This window comes from Haliotis asinina, chromosome 10, assembly GCF_037392515.1.
Source record: "Haliotis asinina isolate JCU_RB_2024 chromosome 10, JCU_Hal_asi_v2, whole genome shotgun sequence".
Taxonomy (NCBI): domain Eukaryota; kingdom Metazoa; phylum Mollusca; class Gastropoda; order Lepetellida; family Haliotidae; genus Haliotis; species Haliotis asinina.
In genome coordinates, this window is record NC_090289.1 from 37,468,055 (window position 1) to 37,492,347 (window position 24,293).

Here is a 24,293-nt window from a genome sequence, read left to right on the forward strand (position 1 = left end):
AAAGTTCATTATCAGTGTGTCATCATCACTGAATACAGAACTTAAAGGGTTAAATGACATCTGGCCGGCTTGATAAAAAAACATCCCATTAGGGAATAATTGACAGGGCTCAAGGGTGTGTTCACAAACCAATCATTAAATACTTATCGATGAACATAAAAGCCATTTAACCCCAGTGTGCAAACTGACAGAAACCTTTGACACAAATATCTGGTATTATTGTGAGGTATTCATGTAGTTTTTTGCCATGGTTACTTGTTAACCCTTCATACATCATTAACCCTTTATAGCCTTTACATAGCTGTCTCTAACCTTTAGTATCACTGTTCCACTTGGGTAATATTTTCTTAGAGTGAAGCTAAAGGTGGATAGCCTTCTTTATTGTTTTACCTTTAGTTACACTCCTGATCTACAGACATGCATGCATGCTTTAAACACTGTCTCTTCTGAGGCATAAATATAAATGGAAAGTCATCCTGAGCCTTCACTGAAAGATAAAATAGTGAATTAGAAATTCTGTATGGCTTAAGTGGAATGTTGTTTATGTTCTGGTATGTATAGTTCCTTCGTTGTTTAGGATTTATATGCCATAATTCTACTTTTTAAAAAAAAACGCGTAAAACACCCCAAAAAACTGACAAGAGAGTACATTACAAAGTTATGCCTTAATTTAATGTCATTAGTGAATTTTATGTTATTGGTTCTGTTATGTACAGTTCCTTAATCTGAAACATAAGCAACAAGCTGACATTTTTTCACTAATTTGATTTCAGACATTTCAGGGGATATGTAATACTATATGTAATAGTATTTTGGCTAAATTATAATTATGACAAAATCCATACATGAAAATGTGACTCTTGGCATAATATTGAAAAAGCTTCATTTGAAAATTTGTAAAGGAATAAATTGATTAGTGACAAGTTTCAAATGTAGGTTCCATATTTTGTTATGTAGGTGTTCAGTGTGGTATAAAGAGGTACTGCAATGAACCTAGACTAATGCTTAGTCCCTGAATAGGTATAATTTTTATAGTAACAAACTGAAGTAATTGAAAGTGAGCCTCAGTGAGTTGGGAGATTCAGAACCTGAAGAAATCTAGACTTGCTTCATTCTTGGCTTTAGCATTCCAGAGAGGTCAGTAGGGAAAATAATGTGGTTCATGGACTGTGAGACAGACTAGAAGGGCTTGGCAGTAGGGAAAATAATGTGGTTCATGGACTGTGAGACAGACTAGAAGGGCTTGGCAGTAGGGAAAATAATGTGGTTCATGGACTGTGAGACAGACTAGAAGGGCTTGGCAGTAGGGAAAATAATGTGGTTCATGGACTGTGAGACAGACTAGAAGGGCTTGGCAGTAGGGAAAATAATGTGGTTCATGGACTGTGAGACAGACTAGAAGGGCTTGGTAGTAGGGAAAATAATGTGGTTCATGGACTGTGAGACAGACTAGAAGGGCTTGGCAGTAGGGAAAATAATGTGGTTCATGGACTGTGAGACAGACTAGAAGGGCTTGGCAGTAGGGAAAATAATGTGGTTCATGGACTGTGAGACAGACTAGAAGGGCTTGGTAGTAGGGAAAATAATGTGGTTCATGGACTGTGAGACAGACTAGAAGGGCTTGGCAGTAGGGAAAATAATGTGGTTCATGGACTGTGAGACAGACTAGAAGGGCTTGGCAGTAGGGAAAATAATGTGGTTCATGGACTGTGAGACAGACTAGAAGGGCTTGGCAGTAGGGAAAATAATGTGGTTCATGGACTGTGAGACAGACTAGAAGGGCTTGGCAGTAGGGAAAATAATGTGGTTCATGGACTGTGAGACAGACTAGAAGGGCTTGGCAGTAGGGAAAATAATGTGGTTCATGGACTGTGAGACAGACTAGAAGGGCTTGGCAGTAGGGAAAATAATGTGGTTCATGGACTGTGAGACAGACTAGAAGGGCTTGGCAGTAGGGAAAATAATGTGGTTCATGGACTGTGAGACAGACTAGAAGGGCTTGGCAGTAGGGAAAATAATGTGGTTCATGGACTGTGAGACAGACTAGAAGGGCTTGGCAGTAGGGAAAATAATGTGGTTCATGGACTGTGAGACAGACTAGAAGGGCTTGGCAGTAGGGAAAATAATGTGGTTCATGGACTGTGAGACAGACTAGAAGGGCTTGGCAGTAGGGAAAATAATGTGGTTCATGGACTGTGAGACAGACTAGAAGGGCTTGGCAGTAGGGAAAATAATGTGGTTCATGGACTGTGAGACAGACTAGAAGGGCTTGGCAGTAGGGAAAATAATGTGGTTCATGGACTGTGAGACAGACTAGAAGGGCTTGGCAGTAGGGAAAATAATGTGGTTCATGGACTGTGAGACAGACTAGAAGGGCTTGGCAGTAGGGAAAATAATGTGGTTCATGGACTGTGAGACAGACTAGAAGGGCTTGGCAGTAGGGAAAATAATGTGGTTCATGGACTGTGAGACAGACTAGAAGGGCTTGGCAGTAGGGAAAATAATGTGGTTCATGGACTGTGAGACAGACTAGAAGGGCTTGGCAGTAGGGAAAATAATGTGGTTCATGGACTGTGAGACAGACTAGAAGGGCTTGGCAGTAGGGAAAATAATGTGGTTCATGGACTGTGAGACAGACTAGAAGGGCTTGGCAGTAGGGAAAATAATGTGGTTCATGGACTGTGAGACAGACTAGAAGGGCTTGGCAGTAGGGAAAATAATGTGGTTCATGGACTGTGAGACAGACTAGAAGGGCTTGGCAGTAGGGAAAATAATGTGGTTCATGGACTGTGAGACAGACTAGAAGGGCTTGGCAGTAGGGAAAATAATGTGGTTCATGGACTGTGAGACAGACTAGAAGGGCTTGGCAGTAGGGAAAATAATGTGGTTCATGGACTGTGAGACAGACTAGAAGGGCTTGGCAGTAGGGAAAATAATGTGGTTCATGGACTGTGAGACAGACTAGAAGGGCTTGGCAGTAGGGAAAATAATGTGGTTCATGGACTGTGAGACAGACTAGAAGGGCTTGGCAGTAGGGAAAATAATGTGGTTCATGGACTGTGAGACAGACTAGAAGGGCTTGGTAGTAGGGAAAATAATGTGGTTCATGGACTGTGAGACAGACTAGAAGGGCTTGGCAGTAGGGAAAATAATGTGGTTCATGGACTGTGAGACAAACTACAATTAACCCCTTTTCTCTTCTGTCCTGGTGATATTCTGATGTACTTTCTGCAAGACCTGTCTCTAATGATTTTGAAGCAGGTGCTGCCAACCTGTCAGATTTACCAAGATGACAGATAAACATAGAAGTAAAGAAAGGATTGTTATCCAACCTTGAATAGAAGCTTAGAAATCGCCAGTCAAATATTTACCAAGAAAAGACATCTTCCACAGGACAAATAGCAACAGGAAGCCTGTTCCAAATTCTTCTTCATCACTTAACTCCAGTGAAGGATTGTGCGCCACTGAATGTTTAACCATCTGTCTTAAATATTTGCATTGATATTATGATCTAAAAGTGAGTATCTGATAATGGACAACTGAGAGCAGTGATAGCACAGCCTCACTGCTGAGTGTGAAGGTGTCTGGGCAACATAGAGAGATGTTGTTTTTTTGGGTTTTTTGGGGTTTTTTCCCCCCTGCAAGGCAGAGGTGAAATAAACACATCTAGTCTTTGATAAGTTAGTCACAGCATTTTAAAATGATTTTCGGGGAAATCACAGGCACGAGCGATTGTATTCACTCTTTTTACTCATTGTCATCATGTTCACTATACTTATTCACATAATGTCACAATCATGCTACACTTACTTACCTTTGCAATAAATCCAGACCAGTTTATCACTTCACTTTGATAGATTTATATTTTAATATTTTATATTTTTTAAAGAGGATTTTGTTCAGCATACTTTTGCAGAAAATATATGGAAGTCTGCTTTTAAGCAGATGCGAAGGTGTTTATTATAACATATTCATAGCTAACAAATGATATCAAATTAGAAATTAACATTTGTTGTGAAACGTCAAACTGGTTTGGTATGAAAACATCACATGATCTCCACATCTAGCACTGACCACTTTGAATTCTCTTCTTACTATCCTTTTCTGGATCCACTGACAACCATTATAGTATTGCAAAAAAATGAAATATTAGTTTTTTTATTATTATTAACCCTTGCAGTACCAGCTCGCATAATAATGGCGCCATCTGCAGTAGAGGTAACAACAGGGGAGATAATCCATATTCCCTGTAGTATAGAAGGTATCCCCACCCCTTCCATCAGATGGTCAGTTGATGGTCGACCATTGGCTGTTGATGACAGACTACAAGTAGCATCAACACCCACCAGTGCAACCTTGACCATTTCGCTTCCAACGACGTTTGACACGGCTGTATATACATTGTCCATTGAGAATGGTGCTGGATGGGACCAAGCCGATATAGACGTATTAGTCCAGTGTAAGATAACAATGTTATTATCTAATAGATCGGACAGTGTTGATATAACATTACACATCTGATACATATGAATAAGGCGTTCCTCATAAAATCATCAACCATTTTTCATCATGCATGTTGTTTTGCTTGAAGTAGATGAGTGTGCATGTTTGAGTATATTGTTATATGGAACTTATGAACTTAATTAGCGTTTTATTAATGTTTCATCATACTTTTATGATACATATATAATAATTCATATTTATAGATGTGCTTTTGTAGGGGATTTTGTGTTAAATTCGTCTGTAGTGGGCAGAATGTTTGAGTGATGAGACTAAATGAAATGTGTGATTCTACCTTTATTGTGTGGATTGTTGCCCATGATATCAGTCACTGGATTTCCTGGTCCTATGTTCATTCTTTGTTTTGGTCATGTAGCTGTAATAGGTCATATAGCTGTAGTACTATTGAATTGGGCATATGAGAACTAACAAATGTTTTAGGATTAAGATAACATTGACAAAATATCTCATGAATAAATCAATGACACTTTAAGCGTGACAGCTGAGAAAGTGTAAACCTTGCCTGAAGGTATGCAAGGATGGTGATCATACAGTATGGAAGACAAAATATTGTAGAGCAGATAACAAGGGTACAGCACATCCTTAGTCAAACAGCAGTGCACAGTGCAGTATGTTCACAGAAACGTAATTCAATAAGTATCCTGAAAACCCTTACAATATGGTTCAACAACGGCCAACACAAGCAACGTTAGACTGCACACACATTGGCATGACAGGTTTAGCGAGATATAACAGCCACCAGACAACTTGAATACTTGTGTCAGTGTGTTCACAATGTATGTAATTCATACATTCTCTATAAGGTGTGCCATTAAGGGGTGGTATCATAAGTAAAAAATGTATTTATATGATATCAGGTAACAATTAGATCTATTGGTGAGGTCAGACAAAATTGAATATTTGTTTTTCTGATCTTTTACAGGAAAGAGAGAATGTTTTCACCTTCATAACTGACTTTAATTTGTGGGTTACATTTATCACAAACACCTGATGTCATCACTTGCAGATGTGTGATCTGTTCATTAAATTATACCCAAAGAAGTCTGTTTTGTTCAATTATCAAAACTGGTTATTTTCTTGTATTAATGTATCACATTTCTGTGGCCCATAAGTTTCAATATTTCAAACAATATTCATACAAATAAGAAATCATAGCTGAATTTACATTCCGTATGTTTGTATGGCATTTACACTGACACCCCATTGAGCTACGTAAGTGAAGAACTCTCACAAATAGTTTGCTCTATCCTGATTGATAAGATATACAAAAGCTGATACTAGTATCAAGTTGTAATTCAAGTTGCCTTTGTAAAGCCAAGGAAGGAAATATGCCTTACATGGCAGAAACCGCCTTCTCGGAATATAAACATTAGGAGCTCTCATGACAATGGTGTTGTAAACTCACTGAACCAGCTATGGTCATAGTTCAACCATTAATCATCTACTGAAAGCAATCGTCACAAAATACCCCTCACCAATAGACAAGAATTTCCTTTTACCACTGACAAAACATACCCATAAAAGTCTTCAGTTCCCAGTCAAATCATGATCACATTTTCACCAGTCTGCAATGTTGACATTGTTGTATTCTTATTTATTAAAGTGTCAGTTTTTATAAGTTCGTATTGATTAAACTATTAGATCTAGATCTATTTCTTCAAATAAATATATCCCCACATGTTTTTTACTCCTGATCAGCAAGTATTTGATCCAGTGGCAATAAAACAAGCAACATGACCCCTGAAATGATTACACTGGCTGTCAAGCTGATAAGATAAAATTGGCAGCCGTTCAATCTGTCCACCTTACTCCCCCACCTGTCAAACAGAATGTAAGAATGTTTGGCAGTCCTGTCAGTATTTTATCGGTTGTTACTTCCGTGAAGGTCAAGTCAGTGTTTAGTTTCTCACATCTGCTGAATTGATACATGTTTTTTTAGTGGTTCAGCTGAGGTGAAACAGGTGGAGATGAGATTAATTAATGAAGAATGGTAACTAGATATATTACAGGCCATGGATGGCCAGGCCTCAAATCAGCAAGCAGGTGTAGGATAATAAGGATTCCTTCATGAAGCTGTAAGGTTGTGCATTGGTGGAGGTACATTTAACCACAAGACAATTGGACATGAAGGATATACTTTCAAGTGTGAGATTATGAATTTCAGCCTTGTGTAAAATCAGAGGCATTCATGTACGAGGATTCTTAAATATACTTGGATATATTTTTTTATAAAATGGAAAGAGAATCAATTGCAGCATTGATTTTTCATGCTCCTAAAATCAGCATAATCAAAAGGTGTTCATAACTGTATTATCAAAATTGTTTGCAAAAACTGGATCCTTGTAAACAAGAAATGTGAAACTAGAGAGACACCAAACAGGATTATGTATTCAGATATTGGTTCCTGGATGAATTAGTGGCAAGAGTTCTGGCATGCAGTAAACTTGGTCAAAGTACTGTGACTATGTGTCCCAGTCCACCAATATAGGAATGAGTACCTTGAAATAATGGGAAAGACTTAAACTGGATGCACCTAGTGGGCAGTAAGAGTTGTATGGTCCCCAGGGAGTTGAGACTGAAAACATGGACTGATGAGATGGGCATCCTATGATCAAGGGAAAAACAAAGCACATTGAGCTGCTAAACTGGATATCAGAGCTATACAAATGTGTTTTTTTATAATAATAAAAAGTGTCAGGAGTTTCAGTTTTGATATGATCTTTCAAACATCATCCAGTATTTTATGGAAGTAGCGACGCTGTCAGTACTCATGTGAGGTGTGTTGAGTGACAGGAATGGCCCCCACCATCACGGCCATCAGTCTCAGTGGGAGTATTAAGATCAAGGAAATATACCTACACTACTGTAGTAAACATGGTAAGTCAGCACTGTACTGCAAGGTACAAGGAATTTCCCTGCATAAAACTATGAGAGGGCGTAGTGTGGACACTCTTTTGTGCAAATAGGTTATCATAAATAGACTTGTGATATTTACTTTGGTATATAGATAAGTTTTATTGATATAACTCTTCACAGTTTAAGAGCATATAAATTAGAAATGGACATAGTGACTGAAGGAAGGACAGTAAGAATGAAAGTGACTTGGAATGATTGAAAGAAAGTATGGATGAATGTATCAATCCATGAATGAAATGAGCAGTTGATAAATGATAAAAAACACATGAATGAATGACTCTTTTAAATGTTTTCATTTTGTGTCTTCTAAAACTATTTCATGCCTTGAGACAAGGTAAATGTTTTTGTAGATGTATTTTCTTGCCTAAGCAATTACCAATTTGCTTCTTTAATTACATTTTGTCATGTAGTTTATAGAGTAGAATTTTTTTTTGTTTTGATTGGAAATATTTAATTTTTATGCCAAGAAACAGGGTGACGTATAGATTTTCATATCAATGATACTGTTTTCTTTCAGCTGTGGAGGAAGTCATTGAACCCGAGGAAGAAAAACCAGAGGAAGTGCCAGCAGGCCAGGCACCTGAGTTTGTCCTTACTATCAAAACTGAGACAGTGAGTCTTTCTTCCTACATTATTATGAATATGACATGGTTAGTTAGTCAAGAGGTTATGGTGTTGAAATGTGGGTTTGAGTTAGCCATCACTAGATTTTGCAGATAACCCAAGAAAACCAGATTTAGAGTTATCTCCCGTCTACCGATTTGATTTTGCAAATTGTAAGCCAGTCAGAAGTGCTTAGCACTAACCAAACATGTAGACAATCAGAAAACGACATTCATGTGTGAGGGAAGATGAAAGATCATGTGCCCTTCATCGTTGCTGATCATGTGCACTGTGTTATCTTGCATCATGTGTAGGTTGAGGAGGGAGAGAGCGTTGACTTCACCTGCCAAGTGGTTGGACAGCCAACGCCAGAGATCCAGTTCTTCTACAACACCAAGGAGTTGCAGGATGAAGGCCGCTACATGATCTTTGAGGAAGATGGACTCCATCATCTTGAAGTCTATGACATTCTTCCAGAAGATGAAGGAAAATATGTGGTCAAGGCAACCAATCCATTCGGTCAAGCGGAGTGCTCAGCTGAACTGGTTGTTAAACGTTAGTATCAAACAGTATTTATGTGAATTAAAATTAATACAGAATTGTTTGTGGATAATTCAGGGGCACAAATTAATGATTTCACTGATAATAAGCAATGTTGGCATTTTGATTATAATTTCCTGATGAACAAAGAGATTAGTAGTCCTGGAAGTGTGTAGGATAATTGGAATAATTAAAAGTAATTAACATATTTGTTATCAGCCAAACCTGTGGAGGAACCCAAAGAGGAGGAACCTGTTGTTGAGGAGGTTATTCCTCAGGAGGAAGTTCCTGTTGTTGAGGAGGTCCCACAGGTAGAGGAGGTGGTTGTCGAAGAGGCACCTAAGATGGTTGCTCCAAAGTTCATCATCCAGATCGAGACTGTGGAGACAAAGGTTGGAGAACCTGCCAAGTTCACCTGCAAGGCAACTGGTGTTCCATCTCCTGAGCTTATCTGGTACAAGAATGACAAGGAGATCACAAAGGCTGACACAGACTTCAAGATTGACTATGCTGAGGACAACGAGACTTCCCTGATCATTGTCAAAGTCCAGCCAGACCATGATGATACGTACACTTGCAAGGCCACAAACCCTGCTGGCACAGACAAAACCACAGCAGAGTTGTTCGTTGAAGGTAGAACACTCTTTTAAGGCACTTATGGTAACAGAGCATATAGACCTCAGCCAAATGGCTCTTACAAGTTTAATTCACTTCATGTAAACGTTGGGATGTGTGGGTAGCCAGTGGTTAAAGCATTGCTTGTCATGCAGAAGATCTGGGTTCAATTCACCACATGGGTATGATGTGCAAAACCCATTTCTGGTGCCCATGATACTGCTGGCAATAAAAGTGGCATAAAACTAAACTCACTCACACATAGAAAGCTCACTGTGACTATCTCAATAGCAAAATAAGTAAAGGTTTGATTGTGGCAATATCAAGCTCTGGAAAGGACCTGTAAAGGTCAGAAAATAAAAGAAGTGCAAGAATTTAATGTATCTTAATTTGGGAGTGGTGTCAGAGGGGTAGCCTAGTGGTTAAGGTTCGTCATGTGGAAGACGCAGGTTTGAATCCCTTATGGGTACAGTATGCGAATCTCAGTTTTTGTGTCCTCCACCATTATTGATGAAATAGTGCTAAAAGTGACATGAAACTTTGACATTTTAATTAGTGGATGAGGATTATATAACTGGCGGTCAACTACGTACAAATGTTGGTGTATATCATTGAGATATTGAATGAAACTTCATACCTTCATCTTGCCTTTCATGGAAACAGACATATTATTATTTGTTGTTCTGGATGCATGGTACTGATGGTGTAGACAATGATGATGGTAACGCATTATAACCAATGATTATTCGTGTTTCTCTAGAAGAACCAGAGGAAAAACTCTCTCCACCAGAGTTCATCAAGGTTCCTGAAAATGTCACGGTTCGCGAGCATGACCAGGCTAAATTCATTGTCAAGGTCATTGGAAATCCCAAACCCACAGGTAAAACTGAATACTAATTTGTCAGTGACTGTCATAGGTCTTAAATGTTTTTATGAGTGCACTCTAAAACATCTTCAACAAATGCAAACCTTGTGAGAAAACATGTAGATATTTTTAGAAACAGTAGTAATAGTAAGATGTAAATATTATTGATAAGAACTGACTCATTTTCATGTTAAAGAGTGTGGCATGACTTTTGTTTTGTGTGTGACATGTATGTGTTGTGTGTGAGACATGTATGCCTGTGATGTGTGTGTGATATATTGTATGTGTGTGACATATTGTCTGTATCTAACATATTGTCTTGTTATATTGTCTGTGTATATTGTGTGTGTGTGTGTGTGTATGACATATTGACTGTGTGACTGTGTGGGTGGTGACGTGTGTGTGTGTGTGTTTGATATATTGTCAGTGTGTGATGTGTCTTCTTCTCAGTCACCTGGAAGCGGGACAACAAGGAACTGGACGACAAGGAACTGTTCCACTTTGAGAAGTATGAGGACACCTACTGCTTCGAGATTAAGGACACAGAACTAAATGATGCTGACACCTACACTTGCCATGCTGTCAACTCTGAGGGAGAAGCCACAGCTGACATACCCCTCATTGTCAATGGTAAGGTGTTAAAGATTCTTCTCTTGCTTGGGGCAGTGGATTAGCTTAGTAGTTAAAGCATCTACTAGTCGTGCAGAAGATCCAGTTTTGATTCCCCAAATGGGTATGATGTGTGAAGCCCATTTCTTGTGTTCCCTGACTGTGATATGGCTGGAGTATTGCTAAAAGTGATGTTGAACAATACTCACTCACTCGCTCTTTTCTCTCTCGAGTATTGAACATTAAAACTGGAAATCTGTCTCCCCAATTATTTTTCTAGTCAGCTGATATGTGTGTATGCCGGAGATAAAAAATAAGTCCAACAGCGTATAATGAAATTGAGATCACCAGTGCCTGTGATGTATGTAGATGTATGTCTGTGGATGAGTTCTGAGGAGGTCACAATATGTCTTTGTTACAGAAATCAAACGTGAAGAGAGACTCTCAGAGTCACCACTCCTGCTTAAGACAAAGGAAGAGACTAAACCTCCTGTCTTCATTGAACCAATCGAGGACACTGTAAGTACTTTATATACTTAGTAGTAGAAATTTGATATTAGTTCAGATTTTAACAAGATAATATGGACATTCAGACATGTAATGACTTCTGATTTCTTTTCACACAGACCATCATGGAAACAAAGACATTGACTCTGGTTGCCAAGGTTACTGGTCTGCCTCGCCCAGAGGTAGAATGGTTCAGAAACGACAAGCCAGTAAGCACACTCCCAAACCATCGGCCAGTCTATGAAGATGAAACATGCACTTTGAAGGTTGTCAAAGTAGCCATGGACCAGGCTGGCGAGTACAAGTGTGTTGCCACCAACAGTGCTGGCACTGCAGAATGTACTGCCAACATCACCATTGAGGGACTGATGGAGGCACCAGAGATCACTCGTGAGCTTCCGAACAGGGAGGTCCGTGAAGGTCGTCCTGTGAAACTGGACTGTGCTGTGAAGGGAATTCCCGAGCCAGATGTTGAATGGTAGGCATGAATTTGAGGTTTTCTTGTATGATGAGAGTCTGATTTACAGACTTTTTGTACAATTTAGTACAATATAGAACTAATGTTACTTAATTGACACTACTGATAAGTTTATCACTGATGATGGATTGCATATAGAGGAGTTTTGATTTGTCCATTTACTTAAAATCAGAAACATAATGATATGATGTATTCATCACTAATCTGCTAGAAATGTTTTATATTAAGGGCCGAGGAGAACGTTGGTTGAAGCGCTGGAATTGTTTTCCTGAAAATATGGGTTAGATTCCCTTTATAGTTCTAATTATTGATCTCATCCTGGTGTCCTTGGCAACATATCTTAAAGTGATATGAAAATGTTCTCACAAAACATTATGCAGCAGATGACTTCCTGGATGTTTTTGTTTCAAGTGTTCCTTCCAAGATCACTACGAACTAGATGTGAAATATATAGAATTTTTCCTTGATGTCCACACAATTCATTCCCAGGTTTATCAATGACGAGAAGATTGAGCCAGGTGATAGGTTCCATGTTGACCAGCGCAAGATGTACACTGACACCCAGCATACTCTCAGCATTGAGCCCACTGAGGTGGAGGATGCCGGCACCATCAGCGTCGTTGCCACCAACAAGGCTGGAGAAGCCAAGACTGAGGCCACACTAACTGTTGAAGGTCAGTAAGAGGGAATTACTCTGTGTGTCAAACCTGTTTTTGTAAATAGCCATCTTGTATCATCAAGAGATGTATTGCTGAGCAAGCAGCTTGGTTTGAGTAAAGTAGCAATCATGGCAAGTTTGATTCTTTGATTCTAATCTGAAACAACATTGTGCTGTCTCTCAAAGTTGAGATTCTGCTTCTGTCAAGCCTTCTGTGTGAGGCTGAATTGGCATCAGGTGGTAGCCCATAGTCTTCATCAACATGAGTTTCTATGATATATTTAAACCATGTTGCACCTAAGTGTTATGTCAACTTTGCATTTTGTTTTAATTCTGGGTTTGATGATAACCATGCCTTGTTTGCCTCTACAGAGAAGAAAGAAGGTCCCAAGTTCATCAAGAAGCTTGACACTTATGAAATTCTGGAACATGAATCACTCCGTATGGAGGTGATTGTCTCAGGCAAACCTAAACCTACAATCACATGGTGAGTAAGATCCCTGACATATGATACAGATGTAGTCCTCCTATATACTCGACAAATATCATGGAGTTTGATAGATTTTTCCAGAATGTAAATGTTGATGCATATTTGGAAGAACATGATCCTTGTGATGATGAATCAGAGTAGCTGCCTGTCACTTCCATATTGTTTGGTTCCTTTTAGTCTTTAGTGTTACGAGTAGTTCCCAAGTTAGAAAAACTTTAATGTTCACAGGATCTAGAACTGGAGTAATCTTACTGATAATGTGTACAGTTGATACCGATAATGTGTACACTTGATACTGATAATGTGTACACTGATAATGTGTACACTTGATACTGATCTCCAGTTCAGTGCCACTTGAGTTACTGTATCATATTAGTACTAACGTCATTCCACATGAAGCTGACGTGCTCTGTTAATGCTGAACTTCTGTTCAAGACTTGGACTGAGACTGTTTGTATCTCTACACAGCACAGTCCCTAGTATGGTGATCTACCTTCAGTTGTTGTCAATCTATAGCCTGTTTGTATATTGTATTGTCCGCATAGTGTTAACTTTCCAATCTAGTTTTAATTCCATTTGTGATACTCTTGTTGTTTTACTGTCCTTCGTTGACAGTTTTTTTGTAGTAGAGATATATTTCATTTCAGTACTAAATGTTCTCGTCACGATATGGCTGAGATATTGCCGATGTGTTACTTTCCATTAAATATTAACTCAGTCAGTCACTCACTCTAAACAGCAGAAGTTTGAACCTACACGATGTTTGATAACCATGTGTGCTGTTGTTCCACTTGCAGGATGAAGGGAGACAAGGAGCTTGTGGAGACTGAGGACATCAAGTTTGAGGTACAAGATCAGACCCACACTCTGGTCCTCAATAACGTCAAGACTGAAGATGCTGGACTCTACACTGCTCGTGCTCAGAACCCAGCAGGACAAATATCATGCAATGGACGCCTCAAAGTTACACGTAAGAATATATGCTATTATTTTGTGGGTCAAGTGGTCTGTCATCATCTAGAGCTCATTGTTCAATAACCCACTTGTGTGGAGTCCATGAATGTTGGATTATATTGGCACAGGAACATCTTTTATTTTGTTTCACAAATCCTTTTGTTTTACAGTTGGTAAAACTGATTTCATGTTTGGTCAAATTACTTGACTGGTAAAGCTTAATGTATTTGCCTTCTTGAGAGATTAGAGAACCAGCATGATTGCTGACAAGTTAACATTCCTCTTCTTCCTTCAGCTGTCAAAAAGCCAGACATCACAAGGAAGCTCTCCGATACACTGGTCCCTGTTTCTGGATCTGCCAAGTTTGAGTGCCAGGTCAAGGGTGTTCCTCAACCTGAGGTGGAATGGTGTGTAGACTCATCTCAATATTAGCTGTAAAATTTCAAAAATAGGACATTTGTATTTTCTTTTATTCATTTTATCTGCTTATTTAAACACTGTGAAAGAATGGTAAAGAGGTATTCCTTCCCTACCCATTACTGAGTGGGCAACAAGGTAGGGTGGCCTATTTGTTCAAACACCTGGTTTCAATTCCTGACATGGATGCAGAGTGTGTTGACCAATTCTGGAATATTGCTAGTAGTGCCGTACAACCATATTAACTCACTTAGCAACCAACATGATTTTAGTTTTTGTCTGATATTTGTGCTTCATGACAATGATAAATGCTCAGGGTGCTGAACGGAGATGTCCTAGAGCCCACTGACAATATCCACATGGAGTTCAACCCCAAGACTGGCACCCACACTCTGGTCATTGACAAGGCCACTAAGGACATGAAAGGAACTGTTGAGGCTCGTGCCAAGAACAGTGGCGGTGAGGTCTTCACATCTGCACAGATGGACGTCCGAGGTCGCTCACCTGAGTTTGTTATGCCTCCAATGAAGTGCACTGTGCTTCAAGGTAAGAGATATCATAAATGGATTGTTTCATTCCTTGCTCTGTGATTGAAACTTACTGTATTATTGCCAACAGTGATAGATAATGATAAAGATGTCATAATATCTCAACCTGTATCTTAAAATGGTTTGTTTTTTTTTGAAGAAATGGTTAGATTCACAGGATTCTGCTTTTTTGCTTTATAACAGTTTCTGGAACACTCAAAACCAGTCACTGCATGTTGATATTTCCCTTTCCAGGTCAAACTGCAATCTTCCGTAGTGCCGTTGAGGGAGAACCCAAACCCAAAGTTGAATGGTCCAAAGGCAAATGGCAAAAGATAAAAGATGGAGGTCGTTACCATGTGTATGAGGATGAGTCGACTCATGAATATGTGCTGGAGATTGACCAGATCAAGCCTAGTGATTCTGGTACCTACACCATCACTGCCACTAATGAACATGGCTCCAAGGCTGAACCTGCAACTCTAATGGTGACTGACAAGGAAGAAGAGGCAGCTGACTGGAAGAAGGGACTCAAACACAGGTACACTCAGTCAAACAGAAGTTAAATGCAGCTTACCTCTATCATACACAGGTGAACATAAGTCAAACATAGGTAAAAACTCATGTTGTATCGATAAATTAATTCAACCACAGTATTAAGCCAATGAAACACATGTTAGCACAGTCAAACATAGGGAAAGTTGGTCAACACGGATAAACTCTAACACAAATTAAACTTAGATACACTCAGTCAAACACAGTAAACTCATCAAACATTCTAAAACCTCATTCAAGCACAGGTAAACACATTTTGTACTGGAAAATTCAGACAAGCTCATTTAAGTGAAAAAAGAGTAAGCTCAGTCAAATTAAGACAAAGTGAAACACAGCTAAAATTGATCAAACGTTCGTAAACATCAGCCAAACATATGTAAACTCAAACTATTACCTCAGAAACAAATAGAAATCTGAACAAAAGCAAAAGATACAAGCAGAGATTTATGCTTGCATTCTTCCACAGAGAACACAAGACCCTGGTTGAGGAGGAAGCAGAGCTGAATTGGCGTGACATGCTGAAGCACGTGGAAACTCCAGAAGAAGAGGCTCCAGAACCACAGGCTAAGCCTGCTCCTCAGATGATGGAGATTGAGAGGCAGCCCTATGAGATGCTACCTAAGAGAGAGAGACCAGAGGTAGGGTCACTACAAACAAGAATCTGTCAGAATCATCTTTTATTTTGATGTGTCATCAGAATATATGGAATAGTCAGACAGTGTGAAGGTTTTCAGTGGTTTGAATTTGCTGATGGCATTGATCATTTACTATTTACAATCTACTTTTGCTGAGATATTGTGGAATCGACAATATCCACTTTTACACTCACATCAGAATTAAATTTCAAAAGGATATTAAATGCTTGGAGCAATACTTTTTAAAAATATTGTTTCCAGAATTAAATGTCATGTGATTCTTCTTGTTTGTAGATGGAGATGGACACATCAGAATATGCCTTCACACTGCCCAAGAGAGAACGTCCCGAACTGGAACAGGCAGAGTTCCAGCGCCCAACTGCTGCAGCTCCTGCAGAGGCACCTGAGGAGGAGAAGGGACATTATGTCCGACCTCAGAAGTTCCAGGAAGCAGAAGAGATGGAGGAGAGTCACCTGGTTATTCCCAAAACTCAGGTATGATTCAAGTTTGGCGTGTGACCTTACTGATGAATTTTATTCTTTGACAAAGATAATGCTGTCATCTTTTATATTATGTTGGTAATTATGGCTTGTCATTCTAGCTTGTTATTAGAGATACTGAAAAGAGGATTGGTTGGATGATATGATGGTTCTTTGTGTGACATTATGTACACCAACCTCATACTTGATGTGATGTAATTCTCTTCTCTGTATCAGATTTGGTTTACAGTATTTAGGATTATTGTTCTATCCCCCCCAAAAAAAACAATGATCTTTTTATCCACAAAAGTTGTTCAGTCTTCCATGTTCAATTTTTTTTCGTAATTATATATCAATCAGACTTTCCCGGTTGATGCCCAATACATATAATTTAAGAATCCTAAATACATGGTCATAAGGAATGTGAGGCACATGTGATTTTATCAGCAATTTATGAAAGTAATTTTCTTTTTTGCAGTGGAAGTGGATCGTACCACTCGAGGACATGACAGTGAAGGAACGTGAGGCTGCTAAGTTTGAGTGTGAGCTCTCAGTCCCAAATGTCAATGTTGTCTGGACAGTCAAAGGTGAAGAAGTCATCCCAAGTCCCAAGTATGCTATCAAGGCAGACGGCAAACAGCACACACTGTTGGTCAGCAAGTGCCGCCCCAAGGACGAGGGTCCTGTGTCATGTGCATATGGAAACATCATCACAGAGGCAAAGCTTAATGTCATAGGTGAGTTTGTCATGTCAAATTATGTCAAGTAAGAACTATAGTTATATGGCTTGACTGAAAAGAAGGCTTTAAATGGTTAATATGATCAATATAAAGTGCAGATTTAATCATCATTTCCACAATGTCATATGTATTGTTGATGTACTGTAGACATCTTTGTTCATGAAATGTTGATTGATCTGGTTCATGAACTCTTTGGACATTGCAAGCTAGATTCCATCCCCACCCAGTGCTGCAAGGAAGATGCAAGGGAATGAGGATCGGGTACCTGACTTGACTGATCTTGTGTCATGATGCTGATAATATACTTTCTGTGATTTGACATCTTAGGTCTTCATGATGTACTGGTACCTGGAATATTGCTGTTTGAGGCTCAAAACTGAATTTACTCACTCCGATGAAATAGAAGATAGGACATCACTGTCTATTTGTCTGAGAAACTAACAACCTGCTGACCTTATAATATCTGTGACATGAGAATTTTTCTGATACAGAGGTTCCAGCAGACTTCTTAATGAAGCTGGAAGATGGCAAGGGAAAAGAAGGAGAAGATGTCACCTTCAAATGCAAGACCAACGATGACGATGTACCAGTCTACTGGTTCATCAATGGCAAACCAGTGCCCATTCCTTCAGACAAATATGTCATCGAGTCAGATGGCTATGAACACACTCTCACTATCAAGAACTTGCTTCCAGAAGATGCATGTGAAGTCACAGCAGTCATCGGTGACAACAAGACTTCAGCTAACCTGGCTGTTCAAGGTGAGTTGCTTGTAGTGTAGACCAGTTTGTTGACGGCCTAGTTGTGTATGTTGTCACAGTTTGCTATGATTTCTCATTGGTGATGTTTCTTGATAGTATCATGTGCCTGCTGATGTCTTTCACCAAAGATTTACATGATCTAGATCTCCTTACTTCTCACTTATCCTACATCAGACAGACATGTGAAGGTATATGGCTGTTGGCTTCGTTGAGACATTTACAACTGGATTCATTTTCAAATACTTGTACATCCTTTAAAGAGCATTAACTGGCTTGCTTGTGGTGAGGTCATTCCAGATGTTCCATGTATTATTTCAGAAGTTTCTGCTGACTTCACTGTCCCTCTGAAGGACGTGACTGCCAAAGAAAATACAGTTGCTGAGTTTGAATGCACGCTGACCATACCAGTGGACAAGGTCCAGTGGTTTATTGATGGAGAGGAGATAACCCAGAATGCCAAGTACCAGTTTGTTGATGATGGCACGGTCCACAAACTCATCATCAAGGATGTGGCGCCAGAAGATGCTGGAACTGTCACTGTGAAGGTCGGCGACAAATCATCTGAAGCCCAATTCATTGTGGAGGAGATTGATGTTGACTTCACTGTTCCTCTTGAGGACAGGACCACTTATGAGAAATCCAGTGTTGACTTCATTGTTGAGCTGAACAAAGAAACAGACAAGCTGAAATGGTACCAGGATGGAGAGGAACTCAAGACAATGGAAGGCATCAAAATAGTTCAGGATGGCAGGATGCACAAGCTCACCCTTGAGGATGTTGCAGTTGAGGACACTGGGAAGATCACAGCCAAGGTTGGAGACAAATCAACAGAATGCCAACTCACTGTCAATCCTCTTCCTTTGGAGTTCACAGTGCCTCTCAGTGATGTCACAGCCATTGAAAACTCCACTGCTGAGTTTGTCTGTGAGCTGTCCCGTGATGTGGAGAAAGTCAAGTGGTTCCTGAATGATGTGGAACTGAAGGAGAGTGACAAGATCAAGTTCATCTCTGATGGCAAGACAAAGAAGCTCCAGATCAAGGATGTCAAAGTGGAGGAAGAGGGTCCAGTCAGCATCATGGCTGATGACAAGAAGACCACTGCATCACTCTTTGTGATAGGTAAGAATCTTAAGATGTATAACTTGACACCAACTGACAGATAAATGACTAGGATTTTTATGGATCATAAGTACATTGTGTGGACACTATATTTCAAGGTCACTTTTTTGTCCATGGTAAATTTACTATTTTGCAGGTGGTGTATGGAAAGTGAGATTTTGCAGGCACAGTTATCTAATGGCTTGTGTGAAATATAAGCAAAACCCAGTTTATTTACCAGAAAGATAATTTTTTCTCTCCTCTGTTACCAGAACTGTCCCCAGACTTCCTGACTCCGCTCAAAGACCAGACCATTGATGAGCTTCAGACTGCAGAGTTCATGTGTGAGGTCAATAAGGATGGTGCCACACCAAAATGGTTCTTGGATGGACAGGAGATCAACGAAGACAAGCGCTACCAGATAATCAGTGATGGTCGCACTCACAAACTCATCATTAAAGAAGCTGTGCTACCAGACTCAGGGGAGATAACTGCCAAGATCGAGGACAAGAAGACCTGTGCAAATCTGACAGTTAAAGGTATTTCTACAATCTCTTGTCATAGACATTATAGTGTGGTGAGAATAAGACCAGAAAAGTCATATACCATTGTCAGATCCGGTAATAATGTAAGGTATCATGATCTGAACTCAATAACGAATGATCTGGGAATGAAATTGGGCAAATTGTGGTTTGGTATTTTTTAAATCTGTTACGTCACAGATGTGCAAACAAAGTGTGTAAACTGGTCTTATTCTCAAAATAATGGTTTCTTTTGGCAGCTGCTTGATTCCAGATGCATGACCTTGACCTTGATGTTTGTCCTTCACCTTGCAACCCATTTTTCCACCTGCAGAAATTCCAGTTGAGTTCACTGCTCAGCTTTCTGAGCAACACGTTGAGGAGCACAAGATCGCATGCTTCAAATGTGAAGTGAATAAAGAGGATGTCACTGTCACGTGGGAGAAGGAAGGTGCACCAATTGAACCCAGCAATAAACATATCATCCAACAAGAAGGCACATCTCATACTTTAGTCATCAAGGATTGTGATAAAGATGATGTAGCCGAATATTCAGTTGTCGTTGGCGACCAGAAGAGCTCTGCTAGGCTGCGCCTTGATGGTAAATTTCTCTGCATAGCATATATATTTCAGCTATAACTGCATTTTGCATTTGCATTTGCGCTAACACAACCAAAATCATGGAACAAGATATCTCCTGACAGACATCAGTATTTGTATTTTGTTTATGTCAGAAAAAGTAATCTTATGTTCCATGAATGTGGTTGTTTGATGAGTAATTTCAGGTGTCCAGGTAGGAAAACAATCACCAATGAAACATTTTATTTATTTCACATCATCAGTTTTTGTTATCATGACAAACATTGGATATTGTGTTTGCATTTTGGAATGTATGAAACTATTTTGTCTGTCAGCCTAAAAACATACCTTTGTTTCAAATCCACCAGATGTCATCAAATGTTTTTTATTCATGAGCAGTTTAATATAATTTAGGGTTTGGTATCTCACTATAATACCATTATGACAGCTGTCAAATATAGGCCTTTACCTTTCACTAGTCATGATTCTTTGCGCAACAGGCCCAAGCTAAGTGTTTCCAACCAACAGAGAACTCCCAAACGTTTTTATGTGATTGTGACAATAGGCCTGTAAAACTGCCAGTGTAACTTGAATTTGAAATCACTCCGTTTCCCAAATCTGCCGTTGGTATTTAAATGCAATGGGGAAATTGTAGGTGTTCATGTATTGAGTAGTATGTTAGTCATGACATCTGCTGGATTCCAAGTTTCATGCACTGTTGATGCCATGCCATGTTCCTGCAATGAGAATGGTAGGTAGGAATCCATGTGGCATGCTGTGGTGTGATGCCCTTCATGGATAATACCAACCTTTTAGTGAATATACACCTTTATTCCTCAATAATAGTTTATTGTTGTATATCGAATACACTGTTTTTAGTTGCATAGCATAAACTTTTCATTAATGAACTACCTTGTCACACTACTGAAGGTGACTTGGCAGATTTTCCTACACTGACAGTATTTTAGCTGTGAAGTGATTCATGTTACCTTGCATTATCTCCACATGGTGTGTTCCTATCCAAGTTTTTCTTAGATTCTTGATAAAAGGATTTAACATACTTTTCTCAGATGAGTTTTGCCGAGAGAAATTATACAAATTGTTCCAATTTAAGTTTAGTTATATCTGAAAGGTTGGTTTTGGTTGAGGTAGCATGTTGTATGTTATTGTTAACAATTCTAGTCTCTACATACAGTGACACAGTTTATTCAACTATTTGACAGTTATATTTTCAGGCATTGAAGGGATGAAATTCTGAAGTGAATTTGTTAATTCTTTTTTTAACCTATTCTTAAATTATTAAAAATGCTTTAATTAACACATCACCCCTTCCTGCAGTAGATTTCAATTTCCACGAAATAGTGGTAGACATGTTGGCCCACAACACCTAGTTTCACTGTATAATATGCATGGGGTTATTAGATGTTACAGTTGCATGATGTGTAAGCTGGATCAGACCATATCATTATATACTTTACACATGACGTTCTTGCTGACACAATTATCGCAAAAGTGACGTTCGTTTTTGTTTCAACATCAGCAATAGAATCATGTTGATTTAATAATTTCTTCATTTCCAATTATTATAATGAAATTATTTGAAAGCTTTGGGGTTTCTTTATATTTTTTAGTCATATTATATACCAACGTAAATATTTAGATATCTGATATATTTTAGGAGATTGATCAAATGTCTGCTTAGTCTAGTTCAGCATATGAGGATTATGATATGGAACATGTATAACTTTAACTTATTAGGTTGTGAAAGGAATACTATGTAAATATGTCTATTACAATTTACCAGCATTATCTGTTTTTTTTTCTAATTTACACACTTTTTGCAGAGTAAGTTGTAAGGAAAGCAGTACATTTATCTGATGATGTGGTCTGTCTGCATGATGTTTTAATGGTGTTCCTGTAGAGCATCCTCTGACCCACTTTTTTATTTGCTTGGATTGCAGACAACCCTGTTGAAATAATATCACCTCTTCAACACATACGAGCGTTCGAGCATGAATACGCCACGTTTGTGTGCAAGTTGTCATGTGACGACTGTAATGTCACCTGGCTCAAAGATGGCTGCTCACTTGTAGCTAATGACAAATATTACATTGCTAATATGGGACAGGTGTATACCTTAACAATCAAAGATGTCCAGTCCAACGACTCGGCCAGTTATAGTTTAGCTTCTGGGGGCAAAATATCCACAGCCTCACTAATAGTTGAAGGTCGGTTCTTCGTCTAATGTTCAAATATGTTTGCAGTGTGCTTCCTGAAGCTCATCCTTCCAGGGTTTGAATTTGTCAAAATGCACAATCATTAGCATTCATTACGTCAGTTATCATTTGGACATGTTATCAGTCATAAATTAAAGAAAATATCCACATATCTTCAAAACTGCCAAAAGATTGTAATTGGTGCTTCCATAATACTGATGTCAAATTTCAACTGTTTCTGGCAATGAGCCATGTGAACTTATCTAGTCAATGTATTCAAACCCTGTTACTTGGTGTATTTGTTAGCTCTTGTTTGTTCTTTGAGATAGGGGCTGTTGAATAGCTTACACATCTTTTACAACACCCTTTAGATACTGGTAATATCCTTTTGTTTTGGTGCCAGTCACAAAGGCATTCTTGCAACTGACTGTCTTTGTTTGTCATCATACAAATCTGATGATATCACAAATCCAATCAAATGATTGTTTTACAAAATATCAAGTTCAGGTAATATGATAATCTGTGTGTTATCATTTCATCAAAGATATAAAATTCAAGATATTATTCAGTGGCATCATAAATCTGAGGATATCTTTATTCCAAATATGCGTAATTCCATAGAGACAGAAAGTCAATGGTATATAATTCAGCTTTGTACCAACAGCCTCTGTCTGTGTTATTTCTGTCTGCATGTGTTGGTCAGTTAGTTCCTTTAGTGTGCAGCCTTACATAGTTATAGTGTTTGCTAGCTGTAGATATTCATTTTCATTATTTATTAGTTCTCTCATTAATCCTAATCTTTTGTTCTTTCCAGCTGTATATTTCTTACTTTCAGTTAATTACTGGTGTATTACGTACTTCTCTTGTCTGGCATTCTCATTGTGATTAACATCACTGATACCTGTATGTCACAAATACTGCTTCATCATAAGCTCAGGCATCTGAGACAAAAATTGAGGAAGCATTAAGAATGAAGCAGCATTTTCCCCATTATAACCCCCACAAGCCCCCTGTGTGAGTGCGGCGTGTTTGTTCGTCCTTCTGTTCATCATCTGTCTCTACGCCTGTCTTTCTCTCTCTCTGCACGGTTGTTTGCGTGACTTGCCTTTGCAGAAATTCCTCTCCGACTCAACCTGAACTTGAAACGTTTTTCGACTGGTTCGGAAAGCGTTGCTGTATTTACGTGCACGGTTTCAAAGCATGATATGCGAGTGTCGTGGTATAAAGATGAAGAAGAAATTAACGCCTGTGAGAAGCATGAACTACGAGATCAGGGATGTGTTCATAAACTCATCATTCACGACTTATCGGCTGACGACTATGGCAACTACGTTGTTGTCATTGGTAGCAAACGCATGACCGGGTTCAATCTCAGAGAAGGTGTGTATGTCTGATTAATTCTTGAAATGAGGAAATAAGAAATAGTAGTTGAAACCATCATTTTTAAAGGTTGACATTTAAGGTCACATGTATTGCGTGTTTGGTTATGTCTCTGATGATTTCAAAATTTCTATTGAATTATTTCCATACTAGTGTATGCTTTCCTCATTTGAAGTGATTTTCAACTGACATTACATGTTCAGTGTTAAGATAAATCCTGTGGTTGCAGTGAAATGCTTGTTGTTTGTTGTGAAACTAGCCGTGTAGTAATATTTCGCATGGATCTGATGTATTTTCACTCAATGTTCTTTTTTTTTTCTTCCAGATCTTGAATTATTTATCATGTCATCATGTCGTGTAATTGATAAAGAAATGAACATTGTGGTTCTTTTTCACTAGAAGGATTATTGATGGTATCTTATAATGTTAGATATTTCATTACAATGTCTGCAGTACTCATGGATTTTTCAATGTTCATCAGGTCAAAGATTTATCAGTGAAGGTTTAAGTTGAAATGACCAAGAATTTCTGTCAGTGTGATTTTGGTTGAGATTGAATTGATCTTATATTTAAGACAAATAAAAGTTATTTGTTTATTACTGTCCATCTCAACAATCTGTCCTCGTAC

The 24,293-nt window shown here is 38.8% G+C and overlaps 1 protein-coding gene across 1 annotated transcript in view; it reads left to right on the forward strand.

The window, feature by feature from the left end:
* The window catches only part of LOC137298485 (titin-like), a 446,086-nt gene that overhangs the window by 221,318 nt on the left and 200,475 nt on the right, over positions 1-24,293 (forward strand). Inside the window, exons 119-140 of the mRNA XM_067830773.1 lie at positions 4,181-4,459; positions 7,955-8,049; positions 8,355-8,595; positions 8,800-9,213; positions 9,956-10,075; positions 10,511-10,690; positions 11,091-11,188; positions 11,296-11,654; positions 12,144-12,328; positions 12,685-12,799; positions 13,600-13,772; positions 14,052-14,163; positions 14,490-14,719; positions 14,956-15,241; positions 15,722-15,893; positions 16,185-16,385; positions 16,849-17,107; positions 17,602-17,871; positions 18,190-18,990; positions 19,242-19,508; positions 19,825-20,091; positions 23,399-23,665. Coding sequence (XP_067686874.1) covers positions 4,181-4,459; positions 7,955-8,049; positions 8,355-8,595; positions 8,800-9,213; positions 9,956-10,075; positions 10,511-10,690; positions 11,091-11,188; positions 11,296-11,654; positions 12,144-12,328; positions 12,685-12,799; positions 13,600-13,772; positions 14,052-14,163; positions 14,490-14,719; positions 14,956-15,241; positions 15,722-15,893; positions 16,185-16,385; positions 16,849-17,107; positions 17,602-17,871; positions 18,190-18,990; positions 19,242-19,508; positions 19,825-20,091; positions 23,399-23,665 — 5,391 coding nt within the window. The remainder of the gene's footprint in view (positions 1-4,180; positions 4,460-7,954; positions 8,050-8,354; positions 8,596-8,799; positions 9,214-9,955; positions 10,076-10,510; positions 10,691-11,090; positions 11,189-11,295; positions 11,655-12,143; positions 12,329-12,684; positions 12,800-13,599; positions 13,773-14,051; positions 14,164-14,489; positions 14,720-14,955; positions 15,242-15,721; positions 15,894-16,184; positions 16,386-16,848; positions 17,108-17,601; positions 17,872-18,189; positions 18,991-19,241; positions 19,509-19,824; positions 20,092-23,398; positions 23,666-24,293) is intronic.